The sequence below is a fragment of the Epinephelus moara genome, chromosome 19, assembly GCF_006386435.1.
Source record: "Epinephelus moara isolate mb chromosome 19, YSFRI_EMoa_1.0, whole genome shotgun sequence".
In the NCBI taxonomy this organism is placed as follows: domain Eukaryota; kingdom Metazoa; phylum Chordata; class Actinopteri; order Perciformes; family Serranidae; genus Epinephelus; species Epinephelus moara.
Genome location: NC_065524.1, coordinates 10,185,319 through 10,206,905, shown reverse-complemented (window position 1 = coordinate 10,206,905; position 21,587 = coordinate 10,185,319). Strand labels below are relative to the sequence as shown.

General features: G+C 40.1%; 1 protein-coding gene across 1 annotated transcript in view; it reads left to right on the top strand.

Annotated features, from left to right (window-relative positions):
• The window catches only part of LOC126406584 (regulating synaptic membrane exocytosis protein 1-like), a 131,064-nt gene that overhangs the window by 33,622 nt on the left and 75,855 nt on the right, over positions 1–21,587 (top strand). The window contains exons 3-4 of the mRNA XM_050070944.1: positions 7,130–7,340; positions 9,962–9,973. Coding sequence (XP_049926901.1) covers positions 7,130–7,340; positions 9,962–9,973 — 223 coding nt within the window. The remainder of the gene's footprint in view (positions 1–7,129; positions 7,341–9,961; positions 9,974–21,587) is intronic.

Below are 21,587 nucleotides of genomic sequence, written 5' to 3'. Positions count from 1 at the left end.
TTTTTCTTCTCTATTATGTGATTTCATTGATGTTTTGACAGGGGAATTTCTTTGATAAGCTTTTAGTGGCTTCTGACCTCTCCGGCACTTTTCTTTTTTTAATCTTGTAAATTTTATACTGTCTGTTTTTAACATTATGTGCAAATAAACTAATCTAAACTAAAACTAAACATTATTCACCCATATTTGTACTTCGGGATTTATCCTGGCCTCATATGAGCAGAGGAAATCTCAGCTCGTCGCTAGGCTAATTTATACAGTGTAAAATGCCATAGGCATAATAACGTTAGCATGTTGTATTGGTGGGGGAAGTGTGTCCAGATAAAGACAAGTGTTTGTCTGTCAGTTCTGCGATTTATAGTGAAGCCAATTTGTGTACTTGTGTTTGAAATTGTCTCTATTATGCCATATTTAATGTGTGTTTTGAATCAACTATATAAATAAAGTTGGATTTGAACTAAACTTTACAGCACTTAACACAGTCCTTCACCGCCAGTAGTGTTCTGGAGGTGTAACTGCAGAGTGACACAGAGACACCACCACAGAAGTAAAAATAAAACGTGCAGATTTTTTTTTTTCTCCCACGACTAATCGATTAGTCGAAGATTATGTGCTACTTTAGTCGACCCAGATTTTCTTTGGTTGACTACAGCCCTACTGTTTACCATGGGCTATGGATAAAAAAATGATATGTTAAGAGATAGTAGGCTACATGCTAACTGTTTAGCATAGGCTATATTGTTAAAAACATTATGTTGATAGATAGTGGGCTACATGCTAACTGTTTAGCAGAGGCTATATTGAATAAAACATGTTGAGAGATAGTTGGCTACATGCTAACTGTTTCTCATAGATTATATTGAATGAAAATTATAGGATAAGAGGAAGCAGGCTACATGCTAACTGTTTAGCACAGGGTATACTGATTGAAAACTGGGATGTCAGGCTACATGTGTGTTTAGCATTGACTATAAATGAAAATGTTAGGATGAGGGATATTAGGCTCCATGCAAACTGTTTAGCAAGGCTTTATTGGATAAACACCAGGTGTGGGTCTCCTTTTGTGTGTGGAAAACAGGAGAGCAAATATAGTTATAATTAGAACATATATATAATTAGAAGAATATTTTGTTGGATAAAAATGTGAATTTTGAAAAAGATAACACTGATTTTTTTATTTCTAATTTTGACTTGGGCTTATCAGAGCTCTAGAGTTATTGGAAATGTTTGGATCAAATGAGTCAGAAACAATCCTACGCAGCCACCACTGGAATCTATAGCCTTTATTTCTAAAAATAATAGGCCTATTTAGTGTTTCCCATATATTGATATAATTGTGGTGCCACACCACATTATCACTATTGATATTGATTTCTTTTTTCTTTTTACTGTTTAAAATGGGCAAATTCTTATTTCATTGTAGAGCTGCGTGCAGCACATTTATTCACTCAGCCCCTCCTTGCCCAACTCTCGCTTTGTGTTTATCAGACCACAAATGAGAAAAGAATTAGTGAGGTAGTGCACCCCTCGTTCCCTCCATCTCACTCCCACAACTACTTTGCGAGAAGGAGAGCAGTTGGCCGCTCTGGAGACGGACCTTCACGTAGTAACTGTAGCAGCTCCCCGTGGGGTCACAGCGGGCAGGTAGCCAGCAGCAGCTCCGGGTCTAACCAGTGTAATGGCAGCAACATAAAGTTTGCTGATCCAGCAGGGAGTTGGGGCAGTCTGGAATTAGATACCCAGCTGGTGCTTGGGTCTGCACGATTTGAATGTGAGTTGCTACAGCCACTGACTGAAGGTCTGTGTCCGTTCCCCCTTCTCCCTCAATGAACAGCTACTGATAATACTAATAATATTAATGTAGCCTAATCCTTGTTTGCAACTGTGCAGAAATAGGCCACTGATGTATAGCTTTGAAGCTCTGAACTATTCGGTACAGCCCTACTGTATGTTAAGCTCGATGCTATCACTTAGTTTGTCTTTCACTCTGTGTGCTGTTTCCCATTACAGTGGCAGAGTCTGTGTTTGAAGACTGAATACCATAATTTCTAAAGTGTAGCCTATGTATTTCAACTGCTGGCCTTTCAATATTTGAAGTGTATATTAAAAACATGCCTTTTCTGTAATATTGTCTGTTTTATAGAAAGCATGTTTTTATCATATTTTATGTAAGAGCTCTCCTTGTTTTCAGATCTGAATGAATAGAGTGCTATTTGCTGTTAATGCAAACTTGCAACATCTTCCAGTATGTTCATTATTGAGGTTATAGTTTGCAATGATGTTGGACTGCACTATATTGAAAGGTCTTTCAGACGTTTTGCCCACATCATTTACAAACACAAGGGAGGAAGAACAGACACATTTCAAAATGACGGGCACGGTGGTGCACTGATGGCTCACAGCAAGAGCCTCCTGGCCTGTTTGAGCCCTTCTGTGTGGCGTTTGCATGTTCTCTGTGCCTCTCACCTCAGTAATAAACATACAGTTGACTTATCAACTCTGTCTGACATTGTCAACAAACACTAACCATTATAAGCATCATGAATGTTTTATTGTATTGTATTAGGCCTACACTGAATAAGTAGCCAGCAGGTGTATGTTTCACATGAAAGCCCTCCAGGCTTGTAATGTGAAATATGTATTCATTTTCATTGATGGTAGCTTAACAGTGAAACTACAAAACCCCTCATTGTCTCTTACCTAGCCTTTATTTGTTTGTGCACACCAGGGTTACAGTAACATTTGGCTTTATTAGAGTTTCTGGGGTCACTGATTTTGGGTTTGCTTTAGTTTGGGAATTACAAAGACACTGACTGACTGACTTTGAGGACTTTACAACTCTAGAAGCTTTTTACAGTTGCTTGTGAGGTTTGAAGTAAACTGACAGTGCTAAAGATACATGCTAGGAGCTTTTTTATCTGGTGTATTTCCGCACATATTTGATTGGCCAGCACAATACATGGCCGGATAATGTTGTGTTACAGTGTAGTGACAGTAAAATCTTAATTCCTCTTTCCATCCTTTTCCCACTCTCACTTCCTCTTATCGTTTATTTTCACATTTGGTTTATTGTTCAACTATAATCCTTTTCTATGACTCTCTACAGTATGTTCTGTCATTACATTTTCAAAGTATATAAAAGCACCGGCTCACACATAGTTATGTTCTGTTTTCATTAGGAGTTTTGTTGTAGTAAATATCTGTGTTTTTCTACTTTCACTTAGGATTTTCAAATGGAGTGAAAATACTTAAAAAAAAATGTAACTGCGCTATGAGGTGATAGAAATAGAAATATAGAATAGGCAACAGAAAGAGGTAATGCACATCAGAATAGGAAAGTGGAAGTATTTCGGAAAGGATCTTAAAAACTCGATGAACCCAATAAGACAATGACAGCAAGGACAGAGGGAAATGAGATGTAGTGGGGATGAAGCAATGCACAGAGTCCCTCTATGCATTTAATATCAAGTGTGGTTCCATCCAGCCAACGTGGATTTATTAAACCTAATACCAATAGAAGCTATTTTGGATTGAAGCCACCTTTCATCAACAAAATGCCTCTGAAATAAGGAATAAGACCACCAGGATTCATACACCAGTAATCATAATAAGAAAAAAAAAATGTATATGATGTGTGACATATATGATATGATGATGATCAAAATCATCAGATTCAATTCAGTTTAATAGCTTCCCATGAACAACCAATGTAGTATTGATCAATGAACATATAATCAATCACATTGGCTCTGTTTATCAGCCCATATTGTACAAGTCTAACTGTACTGGGTTGTGAATGGAGCCAGGGGCTAGGAGAGACACAGTGAGAGCCCTGGAACAGGAAGTAAATCCTGTGGTGCTGCAGCAGCAGGTGACCTCGCCATGACCTTTGGCTATTGCTCTCAGGAAGTGCGTGTGTGTGTGTGCACTTAACATCACCAGTGGTGGGTTTGCATGAGTGTGTGTTAAGTGTGCAAATGTGTGGCTGTTGTTTTTGTGTAGAGATTACAAGAGGAGAGATGAGGTGAGGTGTGTGTGTGTGTGTGTGTGTGTGTGTGTGTGTGTGTGTGTGTGTGTGTGGGCAGGTGGTAACATTTCCAGGGGCAGGTAGGGTTTCACCCACTGGGTCCGCTGAGTCTCTGAAGGCTTTTCTTCAGGGTGTATTTAGAGAAACAGTTTGTCCTGTTACACACAACGGAGCGATGTTGATTCGTCTGTCAAACGACTGGATGTCGGACTTCCTTTTCTCAGGCCTCTGCTGCTGGGGCTTGTAGTTTTTGCCAGCTGGGCTGATGGGGGAGGAAGCTGCACCGCTGACTCCCAGTCTGTAAGTACTGTGCTGGAGCCGCAGCAGATGATATGAAATTCTTTCAATGTCATATCAGGTTAACTGCTCTTCACTGTTTTGAGCGGATTGAAAGGCTGAGTAGTGATTGGATGTGAGGATGTCAGAGCTCATATTAAACTTTAAGTCCAGCATGGCTCAGCTAACTCATTGTATCATCGTGGAAAAATATTTTTATTCACAGAAATGTTCAGTGTTTTCTTCTGTGTTTAATATTTGGGATATGGAAGCCAATAATAATTTTTGTTTTAGGTCACTTGTGTGCCTTTTTTAATATATGATTTCATAGTCATGCATTGTCATGGATTGCCAAATGCATATCGGGAGTTATATAGTGTGTCTAAACTGATACTCATATGAATAATTCCATGACTTTTGTCATCTTCATATTTTTATTTTAGATGTTTTTAATTTGGGGAAGGGGCAAACATGTTAGAGACTCTCCTCTCCTCTCCTCTCCTCTCCTCTCCTCTCCTCCTGTCTTTCCGCCTACTTCTACTTCACCCCTCCGCTCTTATAACATTTCTTCTCCCTTTACCCTGTCCTCTCTACTTTCTATTTCTCTCCCCCTCCTCCCTCCTCACCTCCTCTTTCCTGTCCTCCCCCTCTTCTCGTTTCATCTCCCCTTCTTCCCTATTTGTTCATTTTCACCTTTCCTTTCTTTTCTATGTATCCTCCCCTCTACTATTTCCCTCTCTACTCTTATCTCTTCTTCTCATCTCCTTTTCTCTCCTTTTTTCTTCTTGTCTTTCCTACCTTGTACATTTTCCCTTTCACCTCTCCACTTCCTCTTTTCCAATTTTTACCTATTGTTGTCTTTTCTTTTATTTATTTACATAAAGTATGCCATCTTTGTATGGGATCATAATTGATCTGCCCGCTCAGATGGAAGTTGTGATAACTAGACAGACTACATAAAATTAAAAAATGCACAGCATCTCCTCTCCTCCTGTGATTCTCAGCCGATCACTTCTTCTCCTCTTTGGTCTGTTTCCCCTCTGTTTGCTCTCTCCTCAATCTCCACAGTGTGAAATCCAATTAATCAACATACTGTAACGCCTTAGATAAAACCAATACTCTTCCCCTCCCTCTCTCATATCGATTTGAAGAGTTCTCGTGTCTGCAAAGCAGCCTGAAACAATAGCAGACACAAAAAAGTTGATTGCACCAAAACACACAAACAGTACAGAGAACGGTGATATTGACTGGACTTAATGCAACGACTGTCTCCTTCACTCTCTGGTTTCAGTTCACTTCTCTTCCCCTTTATTTATTTATTTATTTATTATTTATTATTTATCCAATAAAAACTCTTACTATTATTTTCTAGTTTTTATTTCATCTGATCACCCTTTAACTTGTGTGATATGTAGTCAATCACAGTTTATGGAATTACCATTGAATGGTGAATGAAACTAATTGGATCAAAAGAGCAGTATGGCGTATGATTTTTCATCCCTATTACTTACAGGAGATCATCCACAATGTTTATTTCTTCATATATTTCTATTTTTAGCCACACTAGCTATTAGATGGAGTGCTGTGAAATTTTGTACATACATCCATGGTCTCCAGAGGATGCCCATAACTTTAGTGATACCCTGACTTTTCATCTAGCGGTTTTTCATTGGGACTGAAAGCCTTGGCCCCAGAGGATGAACCATAATGACTTTCTTGATCAATGACTTTTCATCTAGCATCACCAGTAGCTCAAGTTTTGGTCATTTGTACGAATCCACGATATTAGATTTTTTGCAGATATCTGATATGCTGATATATAACAACTAATTTGGACGATAACCAATACCGATATCAATATTTTTTTCCTCACCTAATTTTAGTGATCATCAGGTCTCTTCTGTAGTGGAATTAACATCATATTATTCATACATACTCTTATCATGATGGACCACCAGCAGATGGCAACGTGAAATACAATGCTTTTCTATATTTGTTATATTCATCAAAAAAACTCAAAAAATGCACATACAACAGTTTGTATGATATCTAGCAAATTAGCGTCCATCAAATTAGCAAATTAGTGCCCCCACTGGTTAGGTTAGGTTAAGGAATAGAATCATGGTTTGGCGTTGTCATGTGACGTACTTAACGTAAAGTTGCGTAGATTAGGTTTAGAAAAGAGAAATGGTTGGATGTTAGCAGGTTACATATTTAACATAAAGTTAATAACTTAACGTACCATAACGACGTGGCGACATACCTTAAAATAACTCAAGGTTCTATTGGTTTTACACGGGACATAACACTGGTCTTCTGGGGGAAAGTTGTGTGTTTGTTTGACCCATCTGTCACCCAACCTGCCTCCTTAGACGGACTCTCACTTTCCACTTCCGTCTTCACTCCTGTCAGCACATTTATCACGTGATCGCAGCCTTCATGATTATGCTGGTTGAAAACAAATTTTGATGCATTACTGTTTGTAGGTATACATACGAACAGTGAATGCCAACAGCCTGAATATCTCAATATTTGCACAATGGATTTAAGGACAGTTATGAACAGACATTCATGGTTCCCAGACAATGTATCCTAATGACTTTGATGACCTCCTGACTTTTTCTGTAGCATCACCAACAGGGCTGACAATTTTGACTCAGAGTGAAATATCTCAACAAATGTGGATGAATTGCCCTGAAGTTTATGTTACATGTACATATGAATTGATTATCAAATGACACCTGCATGTATTTGTCTTTACATATTAATTCAGAACAACTTTCAAATTTGCCAAAGCATTCATGTTTCCTCTCTTATTTCTTCCAGAGGTATCCAGCAGCAGTTGTCCAGCTACAGGGAGACGGTGATCCGGCAGGCCACGGTGGCAGCGGGCTCGGCCGTTCACCGGGACGACGCGCCAACCTGCGGCATCTGCCACAAGACCAAGTTCGCAGACGGCTGTGGGAACCTGTGCTCGTACTGCCAGACCAAGTTCTGCGCCCGCTGCGGAGGGCGAGTGTCCCTTCGGTCCAACACGGTAATGGATGATGAGCCACAGTGTGTCAGTGTAATTGGGCAACATTTTCTCATGGTCGTTTACTCATATGTATCCTGTAGAAACCACAAATTATAATATCATTTTCATATTGTGATTAGTGATGGCTATATTAATAAAACTACAGATTTCTATTACTCCAAAATCTTCTAGCGGTACTCTACTGAGTTGAGATGTGATGACTGTGAAAGCCATAGCACATGATTCACATTATTTTCATACTCATCAAACCATTCAGTGAGCCATCATGCCCTGTGGATGTGGACGTTGTCATCATGGAAGAGACCACTTCCATCAGGGAGCAAGTTGATCACTCAGACTAACTTTGTATTGATTTGTAGTGGCTCTTTCCACTAGCGGGAAATATATATGAAGGCCCACAACTGAGCAAAGGCAGTGAAAGGTTATCAGTCAAGTCAAAAATAAAACTAAATTCATTAATGAATAATACTGTCTGTTGAAAGTATACTATGAGGAACTATTGGTTTATCCACCTGGGGATTTAGCCTCGCTGTATTTGCATTTTTTCTGCACTGTGTCCATGGTTTTCGTAGCTTCCTCTTGAATGCATGCTGCATACAGTTTGGCACATGGTTGTTACATTTTTATAAAGTCCTGACTTTACCTGTGCACTGTGCCCAGGAATTGCCCAAACACAAATAAGAAGAAAATAAGAAAACCCAGACAGAGGGCAGAGTCGCTGCAGATAAATACACACTGCCAAACACCTCTAGTGATGGATATATCTCTGTTGTTAATTTACACACATTACAACAGTTATGCACAGCAGTCTGAATCAACTGTTAAATGAATTGTTCTTAATGGGGAGATTACATAGTGAGTCTTGTTTCCAGCTGCAGGGCAGCACAAGTCCATATCCGTCATGGAATCCGAATCTTTGCTTAATACTTTTATTGCACATGCAGCTGTGGCCAATCAGGTTATACCAGGGCCTCAGCTGTTAGAACTCAGGTGGAGGTGATGAGCCATGGCACATATGTGTGTCTTTATGTGTGTATAAGGGTGTACAGTACGCTGTGGATTTGTGTTGATGTGTACTGTTTATGGGGTGTGTGTATCTGTGTGCGCTTCCACCCATGTGTGTGAATGCAGTGTATGTGTGCATGTGTGTGTGTGACCCAGGCAAGAGCTGGTAAAGGTTAATTGGGCATTAGACTGAGCTGTGGACGGAGGGGGTGGTCTCCCACTCTGTCTTGGTCTCCCAGGGGTCCGGAGGTGCCCTATACATGCACAGCAGGGTGTCGGGGTGTGTGTGTGTGTGTGTGTGTGTGTGTTGGCATCCAGAGGCGAGTCTTTCTCTGAAATAAGTGACATCCTCTCTCCCACCCTTTCTCTTGCATCGTCAGTGTGGCATTTAATGACCTCACACACATATAAACACACATTCAGACACACACACAAACCCACACACACAGACAAACACACACACACTCAAAAGTACATCCTAATTAGTTACTGGCTGATATAGAGAGAGAGTTCATCTGTGGGGTCCTGGGTCGTGGGTTGGGGTGGGTGGCAGCTGCATTCAGTGGGAGAAGGTGTTTGAAAGGTGGATTTTGCACGCGCACACACACACACACACACACACACACACACACACACACGCACACAGATGCTATCTTGAACAAAACGTTGACATACTAAGTACTACTGTTAGATTACATTTATTTCTTGATATGATACTTTTGTTGCAATAGCTAATGATGAGAAAAATCATGAAAGAAAAATAATACCGTATAATTTGACACCAGAAAATTGACAGCATCAGTTATTTGTCTTAGTACTTAAAAGTGTTGCATATCATGACATACACTCACATTTACTTTCATTTTGTAAGTTAGACTTATTGGTACAAATCTTGTGTGGGAGCAGTATCAATATCCTCTTCTAAATTTTTAAAAGAATGCAAATAAACACATTTCCCAAAACACAAACAAGTATTCTTTAAATAACTTCATCGTGTTCAGCCGATTTAAGGGGGGACGAGGCAGGGCACCATCCCCAATCTGCCATCTTTCTCCATCCCCTGGGTTCAGACCCAGATGCCGTCCCATCCACACCCAAACCTGTAACCGATAAATGACTGAGAATTATTAAATTTGAAGGAACATTTCTGTTTTAATCAGCACAGAGAAGCTGTGAGAAATCTGCCTGAGAAATGCATTGCATGGGCATGCCTGCACAGTGGTCAGGATGAAATTTAACAAAAAACAAAAACATTCCTTTTCTTTTATGGGCCCAAATTGTTTGTAGTTTCAGTAGATAATTATACAAAAAATGGCAAAAAAGTTTCTTAATTTTACTTGAATTGCTATACAAATAAGAATGTAGTCAAACTACCAGCAAGCTACTGCAAAATGTAGTAAAACTATGTTTAATTACATGTAGTTCACAACTCCCAAACAAAGTCTGATATTTAGGAGTCCGCGTGGTAACTGCTATTGGAGACTCAAATATCTGTGTATCACAGTGTTTGTTACTGGTAGGGCGGTAGGATCATTGTCATGCTTTCAGATATCATCTTTGCTCACATTCTCTCTGTCTTTCTTTTCATTATACATGGATGGCTGACTGGGCTGCAGGAGGACAAAGTGGTGAGTGCTGTGCTTTTTTTTTTTTCTTTTCTGGACCACAGAACTCTGCCTGCAACCTTTAAGACAATCCGTCTTAATGGGTTCAGACAGTATGTATGTATGTGTGTGAGTACCTTCAGTCTTTCTGTCTGTTCATGTGTCTTTTATTATCCCAAGTACAAGTTGTATCAGTAGAAGCAGCAGTAGTGGCAACAGTGAGTAGCAGTAGGAGCCTGAAATGTCACACGGCATGTAATGTCATCTAATAAGATACTTTAATCGCTACTATATACAGTGATCTCCTGGACTAAACTGCATCATCTTGCATCTAAATTTAAAACAATCCATTTATTCATTGTTTTGCCATACCTACTAATATTCCTATAACATCACCCAGCATGCATATGAAGCAAGGAAACAACCTGGACCTCATAGCTAGATCACAAACCAATACACAAAGGACAATTTTAGATTTTGCAAGTAAAAATTGACGGTGTGGGCGGAAGTGGCTACAAGCCTGTGCAAACATGGGGAGAAAGGGCAAACTCCATGAAGAAAGGCCCAGATTAGGAACCCACTCATAATACTGTCAACATTTAAAGGGACAGTTTTTATCAAAAACCAAATATTTCATTTTTTTTCTTTTCCCTGTACTACTACTTATCTCTTTAGATAGTTTTGGTGTGAGTTGCAGAGTGTTGGAGATATCAGCTGTAGAGATGTATGCCTTCTCTCAAACACAATTAAACTAGTTGGCACTGAGCTTGTGGTGCTCAATGCGCCAAAAATATACATTTGAAAAACTCAACAGCAATGTCTCTTTCCAGAAATCATGACCCGATTACGCAAGATAATCCACAGACCTTGTTGTGAGCAGTTTCATGTAGGAACTATTTTCATTCTACTGACCTACACCCACCAATGGTATCCCTGCGCAGAAGAAAGCTAGCTAACCTAGCACCACTGAGCTAGCTAATGTTACAGCTCAGTCAAGGCAGATGTCATTAATGTTTACATCTGACGCTGTCACGCTCTATGAGTAGATGAGTAAACAAAATCTAAATTCAAAGACACATTGATATCTGGTGTAGGCCTACAGTATTTTTTTTTTTGTTAATCCGTGTTAACTGCACCTAAAATCTTTGACTGTCACAAGTTAGCATTGTAGCTAAAATGGTTGCTTGAACCATATTTCACTGTGGTTGTGAGGTTTTAATGGTAAGGTTGTGCCTAAACTCCAACAGAATATACTTTAATGATAAATTCATTTGTGCCACTCAAAGCTTTGAAGAAAAAATGACATGAAAATTAGAAACCTTAAAGACACTTTAAAGAATTCACAACCATTTTTAGTAATGTAGCCCACATACTGTAGTGAGATTGGGAAAGGAAATGTCCATCTTTCTGAGACCAAAAAGTCTAATTTGTAGATTGTCTGAACTGCCACTTGAAAGTAGATTTGATTACATACAGTCGCTATCTAGCTGTAATAAATATTATAAAAAATTGTTCAGTTTTACAAAGCAGACGTTTGTCAAATATGTAATTATTCACTTTCTTGTCGATACTTAGATGAGAAGATTGACACCACTCTCACAACAGCTGGTTAGCTTAGCTTAGCACAAAGACTGGAAACAATGGCGCTGTCTGAATCAGCAAAATCCAACTACCAGCACTGCTAAAGCTCACCAGTATAGGAGGTTATGTGTCGCACCACTTTTTGGCCTGGTACAGTGTCATCTTGAAGCCTTGTCATCCCTGTGAGGTTGCCAAGCTACCGACAGGGAGCCCAGGAAGTTACTGTGATAACTCTTAAACTCTCAGCAAGAAAGTGAATGAGCCAGGATCCCAAAATATCAAACCATGGCTGTGCTTGGTGCTTGGACCCATCAAACCCAGCAGTACGTAGAGTTAACAGGCCGATGTGCAGATGGAGGACAGTGTGGCCTGTTTCTTGGGGTTTGTGACACACAAGTGCTCGGTGTATTTGCCTGCTCCATCACTGTAGACTTCCTCCGTCGAGTGGCCTGGTTAAACAAGAGTTAAGCAGAAACATCCGATACGATGCTGCTGGAGAAACGTTCCCAGCGGACATGCCTTTAACACCTTCCTCTGCTTGTGTAGTTGTGTCAGGTTTAGAACCTTACTTGGCCTTGGCTGCCATCCCTCAGGGCAGCTGCCAAACCGGCACTTTGATGATACTTGGCTGGGCTTGAACGCCACGACTGTCCAAGAGTGCTTTGGTGTGCTGTACATAGCAGTCTCACTCCCTCTCTAAAGCTCGGTACAACAATCACTGGCTCTAAAGAGGAAAGTTTTGGCAGAATGGAAGCCTTATGTAGCGCTGGCTGTATAGCTGGACATGGATTCATTTAATTACTTGGGGATTGATTAATCTTGCCTGGCACAGTGGTCTAAAAGTGCAAAGTTACTCTGCCCGCTTTTTCCACTCCACTCAAACTAAACACTCAAAGTTAAAGTGAAAATGTTGGCAAGGATATTTCTGGGCCTGAGTGATATGTAGCCTTCCGGTGTGTTTTGTGGTCTAGATTAGTATAACTGTTTTTTAATAAAGTGCTTTTCAAACTGGGTTTCTGTGGGTCTTTGAGGTCAGTTCCTGGGAGGATGTAGCACACAAAGTAAAGTTTAACTTCACTTTTATTTCACCTCCTGGACGTTACTTCTCTGAGATGTTAGACATTTCAGATGGCGATCCATAACCTGAAGCAATGCACTTTGAGCACCACAAGCTGCCATCTAGTTCCATTTTATCGGAGACAAGGCAGACATCTCTACAGCCAATATCTCCAACACTCAGCAACTCACACCAAAACAATCTGGACTGACAAACAGCACTACAGGTACAATTTTTTTTTTTTTTTTTTTGATTTGGGGTGAACTGTCCCTTTAATCGCTACTATGTTTTCTTTTACTAACATCAGCTTGTCTTTCAACTGTATTCATTTTGTGTATGTAGGGCTGGGCAAAATATTGATGTTATACTAACTATCATATGAGATTTTGGATATCTTAATATCTTAAGTGTTGTCTTTTCCTGATTTTAAAGGCTGCATCACAGTAAAGTGATATCACTGTCTGAACTTACCAGACTTCTAGCTGTTCTTTGCCTTTACAGCTTCGTCATTATATCGACATTACTGGAGATTATTTATCAGAAATCACATTGTGTAAATATTTTGTGAAAACACCAGTAGTCAACCTTACAATATTGACGCAATACTATTATTGAGGTATTTGGTAAAAAATGTTTGATTTGCTCCATATCGCCCAGGCCTAACTGAAGGAACTGTGAAGAGGGTGCTGCCTTGCTTTTCAAAGAACATTTTTGAAAGTCGATGATGGAGAGATAGATAAATAATGTTTTAACAAGCATAACGATATACAGTGTGTGGTGCATGCAGCCCAGTGTGTTGTGCTAATGATATTCAGGGCTCATTATCTGCAGTGATGGCTGTGCTCTCGTGGAGAGATGAGTGTGTGTTGTTGTACTGAAGCCAAGTGTTTCTCACAGAAAGGGCCATTTTTGAAGTCCTGATTCCTCCTCTCATGGGAGACCAGAGAAAAGTGTTGTGTGTTGCTTTTTCACACACACGCACGTGTGCAGACACACACTCTCACACACGCATGCTCACTAACACCTCTCTTCTCTCTAATTGTAATGTCCAGGGCTGTATTTCTGTGGGGGGTCTGTGCTTTTATGTGACTATAACTCAGCGCTGGTGGATGGCTGTTTTTAGACCAATTCTGATTCAGAATTACTGGCACAGCTGCTTCATCCACTGGTGTTTCCAGCCCACTGATGCTCTGAACCATGGACGTAATGTTAGTTGTATTAATATACCCTATACTATTTCAGATGCAGAGTCTTTGTTTGATTGACAAGTTGTGAGAGTGGATGGTGCAGATATTTTGCATATCTCTTGAGTACCTTCATCCAGAGCAAGAGCAAGAGCAAGAGCAAGAACTCTACCTTGTGCTGACATTTTTATTTACGTGGATGCTCTGTATCATAGCAGGAGTGTAAAGATACATCGATCTGGATTGATATATTGATTCAATCATTTACGATTTAATATTAGCAATTCAAAGTGAAAACATTTATATACATCGTCATCGTTAAGATACGCCTTTATTTTGAAATTCCCATGGCACGTCTTTGTCATCATTACTGTCCAAGCACACCTCCTTCCGTCACAAACACTCAAACCATTTTAGCAGTCTAGAGTCAGGCAGATAATAGTAAGCTGCCATGAAAAAGTCGAAGAGAATATTAACTGACACTGTCTCATACTGTGTCAATCACAGGCCACTGAATCAAATTGATTTAAATTTGTATCTTGTCAGATTATTGTTATCCAAATAATCAATAAAATATTGTATCATGATGAAACTTGTGATGTACTACTAGCAACCAGACACAACCAAAGTATCTCAGCCGAAAAAATTGCTGTGGACCTTGTTGCCCTTCTGCAACTCAGTCTCACTCTGAATTCCTTGAAAACCGGCGCTAGGTAAGTGACTCCTGACGTTAGACACCAACAAAAAAGCTGTCCTTTCACATTGGCATGAGACGCGGCTGTTTGACGTTATTGTTTAACGGCACCTGGTGGCATCAGGGGGAAACAAGGCGTAACAACAACGAAAGTTAAGGTGGCAAAAGTCCAAGTAGAGCAGGTGGGAGGGGTTGTGGATGGGTCCAACAACCACCTGTGATTGTAAAGCCAAACCCTGTTCTTTTTTCACTAAACCCAGCTATGTGTTTTTGTTGCCTTAACCCTACCATGTGCATCTGTTGCCTAAAGGTAACAAAGTCTGTTTTTGAGAAAAAAAAAAAAGTCAATTCACGGTGTTGTACTGATGTAGTGCGTTTATCTTGAAAGAGACTGCAAACTGTACATTTCCTGTGAAAACGAAGAGTATTTTGAAAACAGACAATGCATGTAACAGGCTGAAATTGACAATCTCGCCCAGAACATCAACAACCAACGCACCCAGGGTACCTTGTACATCATATCTCGATGTGGGAAGTTCATGACCAAACCTCGATATGTGATGAGGTTGGATTGAGACTGTGTTGCCTTCAGTGCCTCTGTGCTCTGTATTTAACAATAAACTCATGACACATTAGCACTTTGTCAGCGGCCCTTCACGTCAATCTATGACGTGCTAGGTACCCCACCTGCCTCAGTTTTGGACTCCCAAGGAAGGTGTGTCAATTGTGTCTTTTCAAAATAAACTTTTCAAAAATTTTCACAGGAAATGTACAGTTACTGCTCATTAATTGCAAAGTTTTTGTCAAAATAAACGTACAAACGGTGCAGCTGGCATTTTCATTTGAAAAATTTGGGGAAGAACGCACATGTTCCATACATCCACCAATCATACACATTCAGCCTACTATCAGTCAGCGAGGCATTGTTTATAATAGGATTTACATTTACTCTTCCGGTGTACTCCTCTTCTCAGGGCCTCACAGCCACTTCCTGTATTACTTTTAGGAATTTTTTACAGGGGGCTCAGCGTGTTCATTCATCATGTTTGTCCAATTGTCTCTCCATCATGTTAACGTGATAGTTGTGTGTAACAGCTTGTCCTGGGGGAGGTGTTTATGAGCTCAGAGACAAGACTGTGTCATGCTTGCGTAGATTTGTTCCAAGCATCATAGAGTGCCATTTACCCTTGTCTGGGTCAAAATGCCTCTAACGCAGTATTGTTGGCTGAAGGACGAATGACCATCATGTAAGCTGACCAGCCACTCTGATTGAAAAACTTAGTCTTGAGAGGAATGTCAACTTGAGAGGAATGTCAACTAAAGGAAAAATACCTAAAAAATAATCTTACTATGCGCCTGATACTTGTGCAAATGTATATCTATTGATCTAAGCCTACAAGGAATTATGGCTTTGTGCCGCTTTGTGTCGGGGTGCAGCGCACTAGAAAAGCCTGAGCGATGTGTCATCTGCTGTTAACGCCACAGCGCCTCATGATTACTATTGATCGCCAGTCTCGCTAGCTGCGTCCGTCTCCACGTCCATCTCTCATTGACTGGTCTTAAGGGGGCCATCTCTCTCCCGGTTGTTGCTGTATACTCCCTTATGAAAGCAGGCTCACACACACATACACACACAAACACATTCTCACTGTATGGTAGTGTGCACATACAAACACACACTGAAGTGCAAACACCCTTGGATGTGCAGTGCTGTAGAAACAAGGAAGACACATTCACATACTCATGTAGGCTTCTCATACATACATACATACATACAAACATACATACATACATAAATGCACTTTATTTACTGACACAGAGAACTCAGCCTTTGGTCTTTCATCAGCGTAATAAACACTTTTGTTGGGTTAAGAAAAGGTGGTCAATGTTTAAAAAGTAGTTTATGTATGTTGTAGGTTTAATAACTAAAAGTAACACAAGGCCAACATAATTTGCATGAATGCACAAAGTTACATTTGAGAGTTACCATATATCCTTAAATTGTTGTTGATATATATATATATATTTTTTTTTAAGATTTTTTTGGTGGGGTCATGGCCACCCTGATACAAAGGCTTTGGCATGCAAATTTTTTAAGCAAGCACAAAGGTAGTGACATCTTGAAACTAGACAACTTAAGGCATGCATTGGTACCAACCATGCCCTGCTAGCTTGTCAGGAAGGGAGCTAAATGACGTTCCAAATTTAGGCTAAATTTTGAACAAATGGCATCGCAATTTTCACTGGTGTCCCATGAACTATCACCTCAAGATGTCTGAATAGAGTGTTGCAGGGTTGACATTTTNTTTTTAAGCAAGCACAAAGGTAGTGACATCTTGAAACTAGACAACTTAAGGCATGCATTGGTACCAACCATGCCCTGCTAGCTTGTCAGGAAGGGAGCTAAATGACATTCCAAAGTTAGGCTAAATTTTGGCAAGGGAACAACTGGCATCGCAATTTTCACTGGTGTCCCATGAACTATCACCTCAAGATGTCTGAACAGAGTGTTGCAGGGTTGACATTTTTTTGTAGGCCAACACTGAAGTTCACATCGCCCCGGTTCCCTTGTCAAAAACCCAATGGGGTTTTTTCGAATGGATTTTGGATTACTGCAGAAAAAAAGCTCTGTGGCAAACACAAGTTTATGATACCTAAACCTTCTGTTCTGCAGGATAATCTTCATTAATTAACTTCACTATGATTTTTTAAACCTAAATGCAATTGCCAGAAGTAAAAAACTAATGTTAGGCTATTGACGAACTACACCACAGTTGCATGACTTCAACATTGCCACCGCCACTAAGCTTTAAAGTCGTGGTCGGCATGATAATGTTCTGTAGTCTCATTTAGCCACTTGTTAGCAACCGCCTTTTTAAGACACATAAAAGCTTCATAATACTACATTGGGGTATTTATAGACATATTTTATTTTGAAGAACAAAATGTGAAAGTCTCTTAAGCTTGTTAACCACAGACCTTATTTCAGGCACCTAACCAAAACACATTCAAAAAGCACATTGACTTTGAGGTGAAGGAACTGGGAGTGCTGAAGTGCTAACTTATTTCTGGGTTTTAGGACTCATTTCAGGACCACTCTATGAAAATGTGTTCTATTGGGTACCCATGGGTCCCAACTTGAGACAGCTTGTTCCCAGTATTTTGTTCCTTACAGTCAATGTCCATCCATCCATCCATCCATCCATCCATCCATCCATCCATCCATCCATCCATCCATATATTTGTCTTTTTAGGAAAAGGCCAGCCGTTGTTGAGGAACAAAAACTCACCTAGCATGTACAGATACAAAACACATCAAAACCGGGTTGTTGTGGAACTCAAAATGTAAACTGCACCGGTATTAGTCTGTGAACATCAGATAATTCGTAATATTTACTGTAAATAACAAACCAAAGTATGTTATTCCTTCACTCTGATATTGACATAGTTTTCAACAGTATGATATAATTCCTGAAACCAAATTGGCTTTTGGTTTTGTTGTGCTACCCCAAGATTTTCAGTGGTTCTATCTGGCCACCCCTATGAAAACTTCCTGGTGGTGCCACTGTCTTTAACTAATCTTATAAATAGCTTTAAAGTTAGAAAAATGTTTCTTCCCTACTGTACCTCAGTGTTTAAAGTATGCATTTTATTCTCCCTGTTCCAATGCTTTAATAAAGCCAAAAAACAATTGCTGTACTGTGATTTTATGGCTGCACCACTGCTTGAATGGACATTAGATGTCTGCATGTCTTGTGCATAACATAATTCTGCCTGAAAGATAGTGTTTGGTATCTTTGAGATCCTTGTGAAGTGGATCATTATTTAAAGGGATATTCCTGTAATTAAGACATTTTTTTTTGTTACTGTGAAAGACTTTTAGCAATCCACACAGTGGTTATCTCACCTTTAGTCTTGGTTCACACCGTAGTGAAAAACTGGCTAAATCTCCTGCCAGATTAAACCTAAAAAACGTGTATACCAAACACACACAATCTCCTCCCTTGATTTCTTTTTCTCTCTCACACACATGCACACTTAAAGCACTCACTCAACTACTCACACACTTACATTACCAGGTGCTATGTTTGCTATCTAGAGACATTTAGTGGTGAAAGAGGGGAAGTGCAGTGTCATGACCACCCTAAACTGCAGGACTACAACTCTGTGGTTGCTGGAGACTGGGATGGGATTTCAACACACAATGAAATATTAACACATTCCTATTATGAGAGAAGTGTATAAGTACCTGCTCTCTCTCTCTCTCTCTCTCTCTCTCTCTCTCTCTCTCTCTCTCTCTCTCTCTCTCTCCTGTTTAAATTGGTGGTATTCTGAAAGAGAAGCAGTTTGACCGCATTGTTTTCTATTGGAAGAACTATACAAGTAAAATGTGTCAATATCTGTACTTCTGTTGAGGGGGAATCCTCATTTGGGTCCCTGTGTTTAATCTCTTACTCTTCCTATCAAAAATGATAGGAACCCAACCCTTATCAATTTCAGGATGAAAATAAAAATTTCCGATTAGGTCCCACCCAGTTTCAATTTAAACCCCACCTACTTGTGACTGAAACTCCGCCGATTTCAAGTACAGATACAGATAATTGAGTTGGATAAATAATCCCAGACACAGATCCAGATAATGGTGTACTCGCTCAATCCTAACAACTATAGTAAACTGTCACAAGTAGAAACTGTGAGTACTTTCTGTCAGAAAGATCAGTGTGTGACTGACGGTGCTGGGTTTCACAGTTAGTACATGCTTTATGAAATGTCACAATTAGCATGTACCTGGGTTCTTCTGTGTGACATCTCTTCTGTTCTGGGTGTGTATGAGTGTCAGGGCAATGTACACCTGGTCTGGTGACAGAGGCCCTCACCTGGTCCTTCTGTAACGTCTGTAGGGAGCCAAAGTATTTTATTTACAATGTTAATTACCTATGTGATTGTAGACATTGCTCCTGTGTATGTGTTTATACAGTGTGAAGGTGTGTGTGTAGGAGAAAGTGTGTGTAGCCCATCATGCATTGTTCTTGCTTGTAGGACTAGTGTTCCATGTGTTACCGTACAAATACAGTGCACTTGGGCGTCTGCAAATGCACTTGTGTATGAGCATTCCGCGCGTGTGCATGTGTGTACTGTATATGTGTGTGTGCTCACTTGTGTGCGTGGGTGTGTGTACTTTACTGCGGGTGCTGGGCTGCGCTGATATAGTACCTCATTAGCTGATGTGGACACTAATCTCCTTTGTGGCAGTCTTTCATCCTTAGCGCAGGATTTATAGGCGCCCTCGGTTACGGCGCCCGCCTCGCATGCTGCCGGTGCCATACGTCAAGTTGTCATTGGCTGATGCTACTTCCTGGTTCCGCCCCTCCTCCCACTCCACTCCCACACCTCAGGGCACATGTGGTCCCACCTGTTAGCTGGCAGGCGTGGGGTGTGTTTTAGCCCCATGTATGGTGATGGCAGGAAGTGTTATGACAGTTTGTGATGTTTAGTGTTCTCTGTAAGGTCTGGAGATAGAGGCAGCGACGGACTCTGCTTTCATGTCATAGCGGAGGAACTGTCAGAATGACAGCAGTAACTTGGGAGAGTTCATATATTAAAACTCTTTTTAACTCTGCCAGAACCCCTTATTTGATACTCTCTGGAGATGTCAGTGGCTAATAGTGTGTAATTAAAGGTACAGTTCACAGCTGCTGAGTGTTGGAAAAATTGGCTGTGGAGATGTCTGCCTTCTTTCGGATAAGGTGGAACTAGATGGCACTCGGCTTGTGGTGCTCGAGGCGCCAAAAATAATACATTTAAAAACTCCTCAGCAGTGTCTCTCTCCATGACTTCCTTACTCAAAATAATCCACAGACTGTGTTGTAAGTGGTTTCATTTAGGAACTACTTTCTTTCTACCAAACTACACCTGCCAACTGTATCACTGCGCAGAGGGAAGCGTGCATCAACTGTTAGCTCACCGGGAAGAACTAGATCATCAGTAACACTGTTTACTATAAAATAACAGACTTAAATTAAACATAAACATGAATTATTTCCCCTCTTCTTTCTTTTCTTTTTTTTGTAAGACTTTGTGACATTTGAACATGTCCTCCTATAACATGACATCATCAGTCGGCCTCTTGCTCTCTCTCGGTCTCTCTCCTCTTCCTAGTTAATACGTTTCTCTGTCTTGGCCTCTTATAGTAGGCTATCTGGCTCTGGCACCAATTCAAAAACAGAATTCAAAAATATATTTTTCAGTATAAAAAAACAATATATGTAACAATATAACAGTAAAACTGTAATAATAATAGACAGTAATATAAACAATACAAAATGGCAGACCTAAATTAAAACTTTTGTTTTTTTGGTACATTAGAACATAAACTTAATACTGTCTAATACTGTGATGTCATGTGGAAGTGCTTCCCTCATCTACATGTCTCGGTGTGGCACTGGGAAAAATAGCTTGTAACCTCTGTGGACGCTACCACGCCACTCGGTCAATGAATCAACTTTGCTGTTGAAAAGCTATTTGACTCAGAAAGTAGTGACATTACCACCACACAACTGAGAAATGTGGTTAAGTTTGTAACGTCGCCACTGCCCAACACTATAAATGTTCACATCTCAAGCTGTCCATGAGTAGATGCACACCTCCTTCTGCACGTGATACGGTGGCGAGTGTATTTTGGAAATAAAAAAATAGTTCCAACATGAAACTGCTCACAACAAGGTCTGTGGATTATCTTCAGTAAGCAGGTCATGATTTCTGGAAAGAGACATTGCTGTTGAGTTTTTCAAATTTAATGTTTTTTTTGTTTTTTTTTGCGCTTTGAACACCACAGGCTGAGTGCCATCTAGTTCCATTATATTGGAGAGAAGGCTCGGCAACTCACACTAAAACAATCTATTGATAAATAGCATTACAGGTAAGAGGGAAAATATGTATTTTTGATTCTGGGGTGAACTGTCCCTTTAAGAGAAACAGCATGAATATGTTTGGTGTGATAATTGCCTTTCTTTAAAGGAATAATACAACATTTTGTCACCTCATTCTCAGAAAGAAGGCCAATAAGCTTATTTCCTAAAATGTGTAACTATTCCTTCAAGTTAAGGCTGACGATGGTGTCTG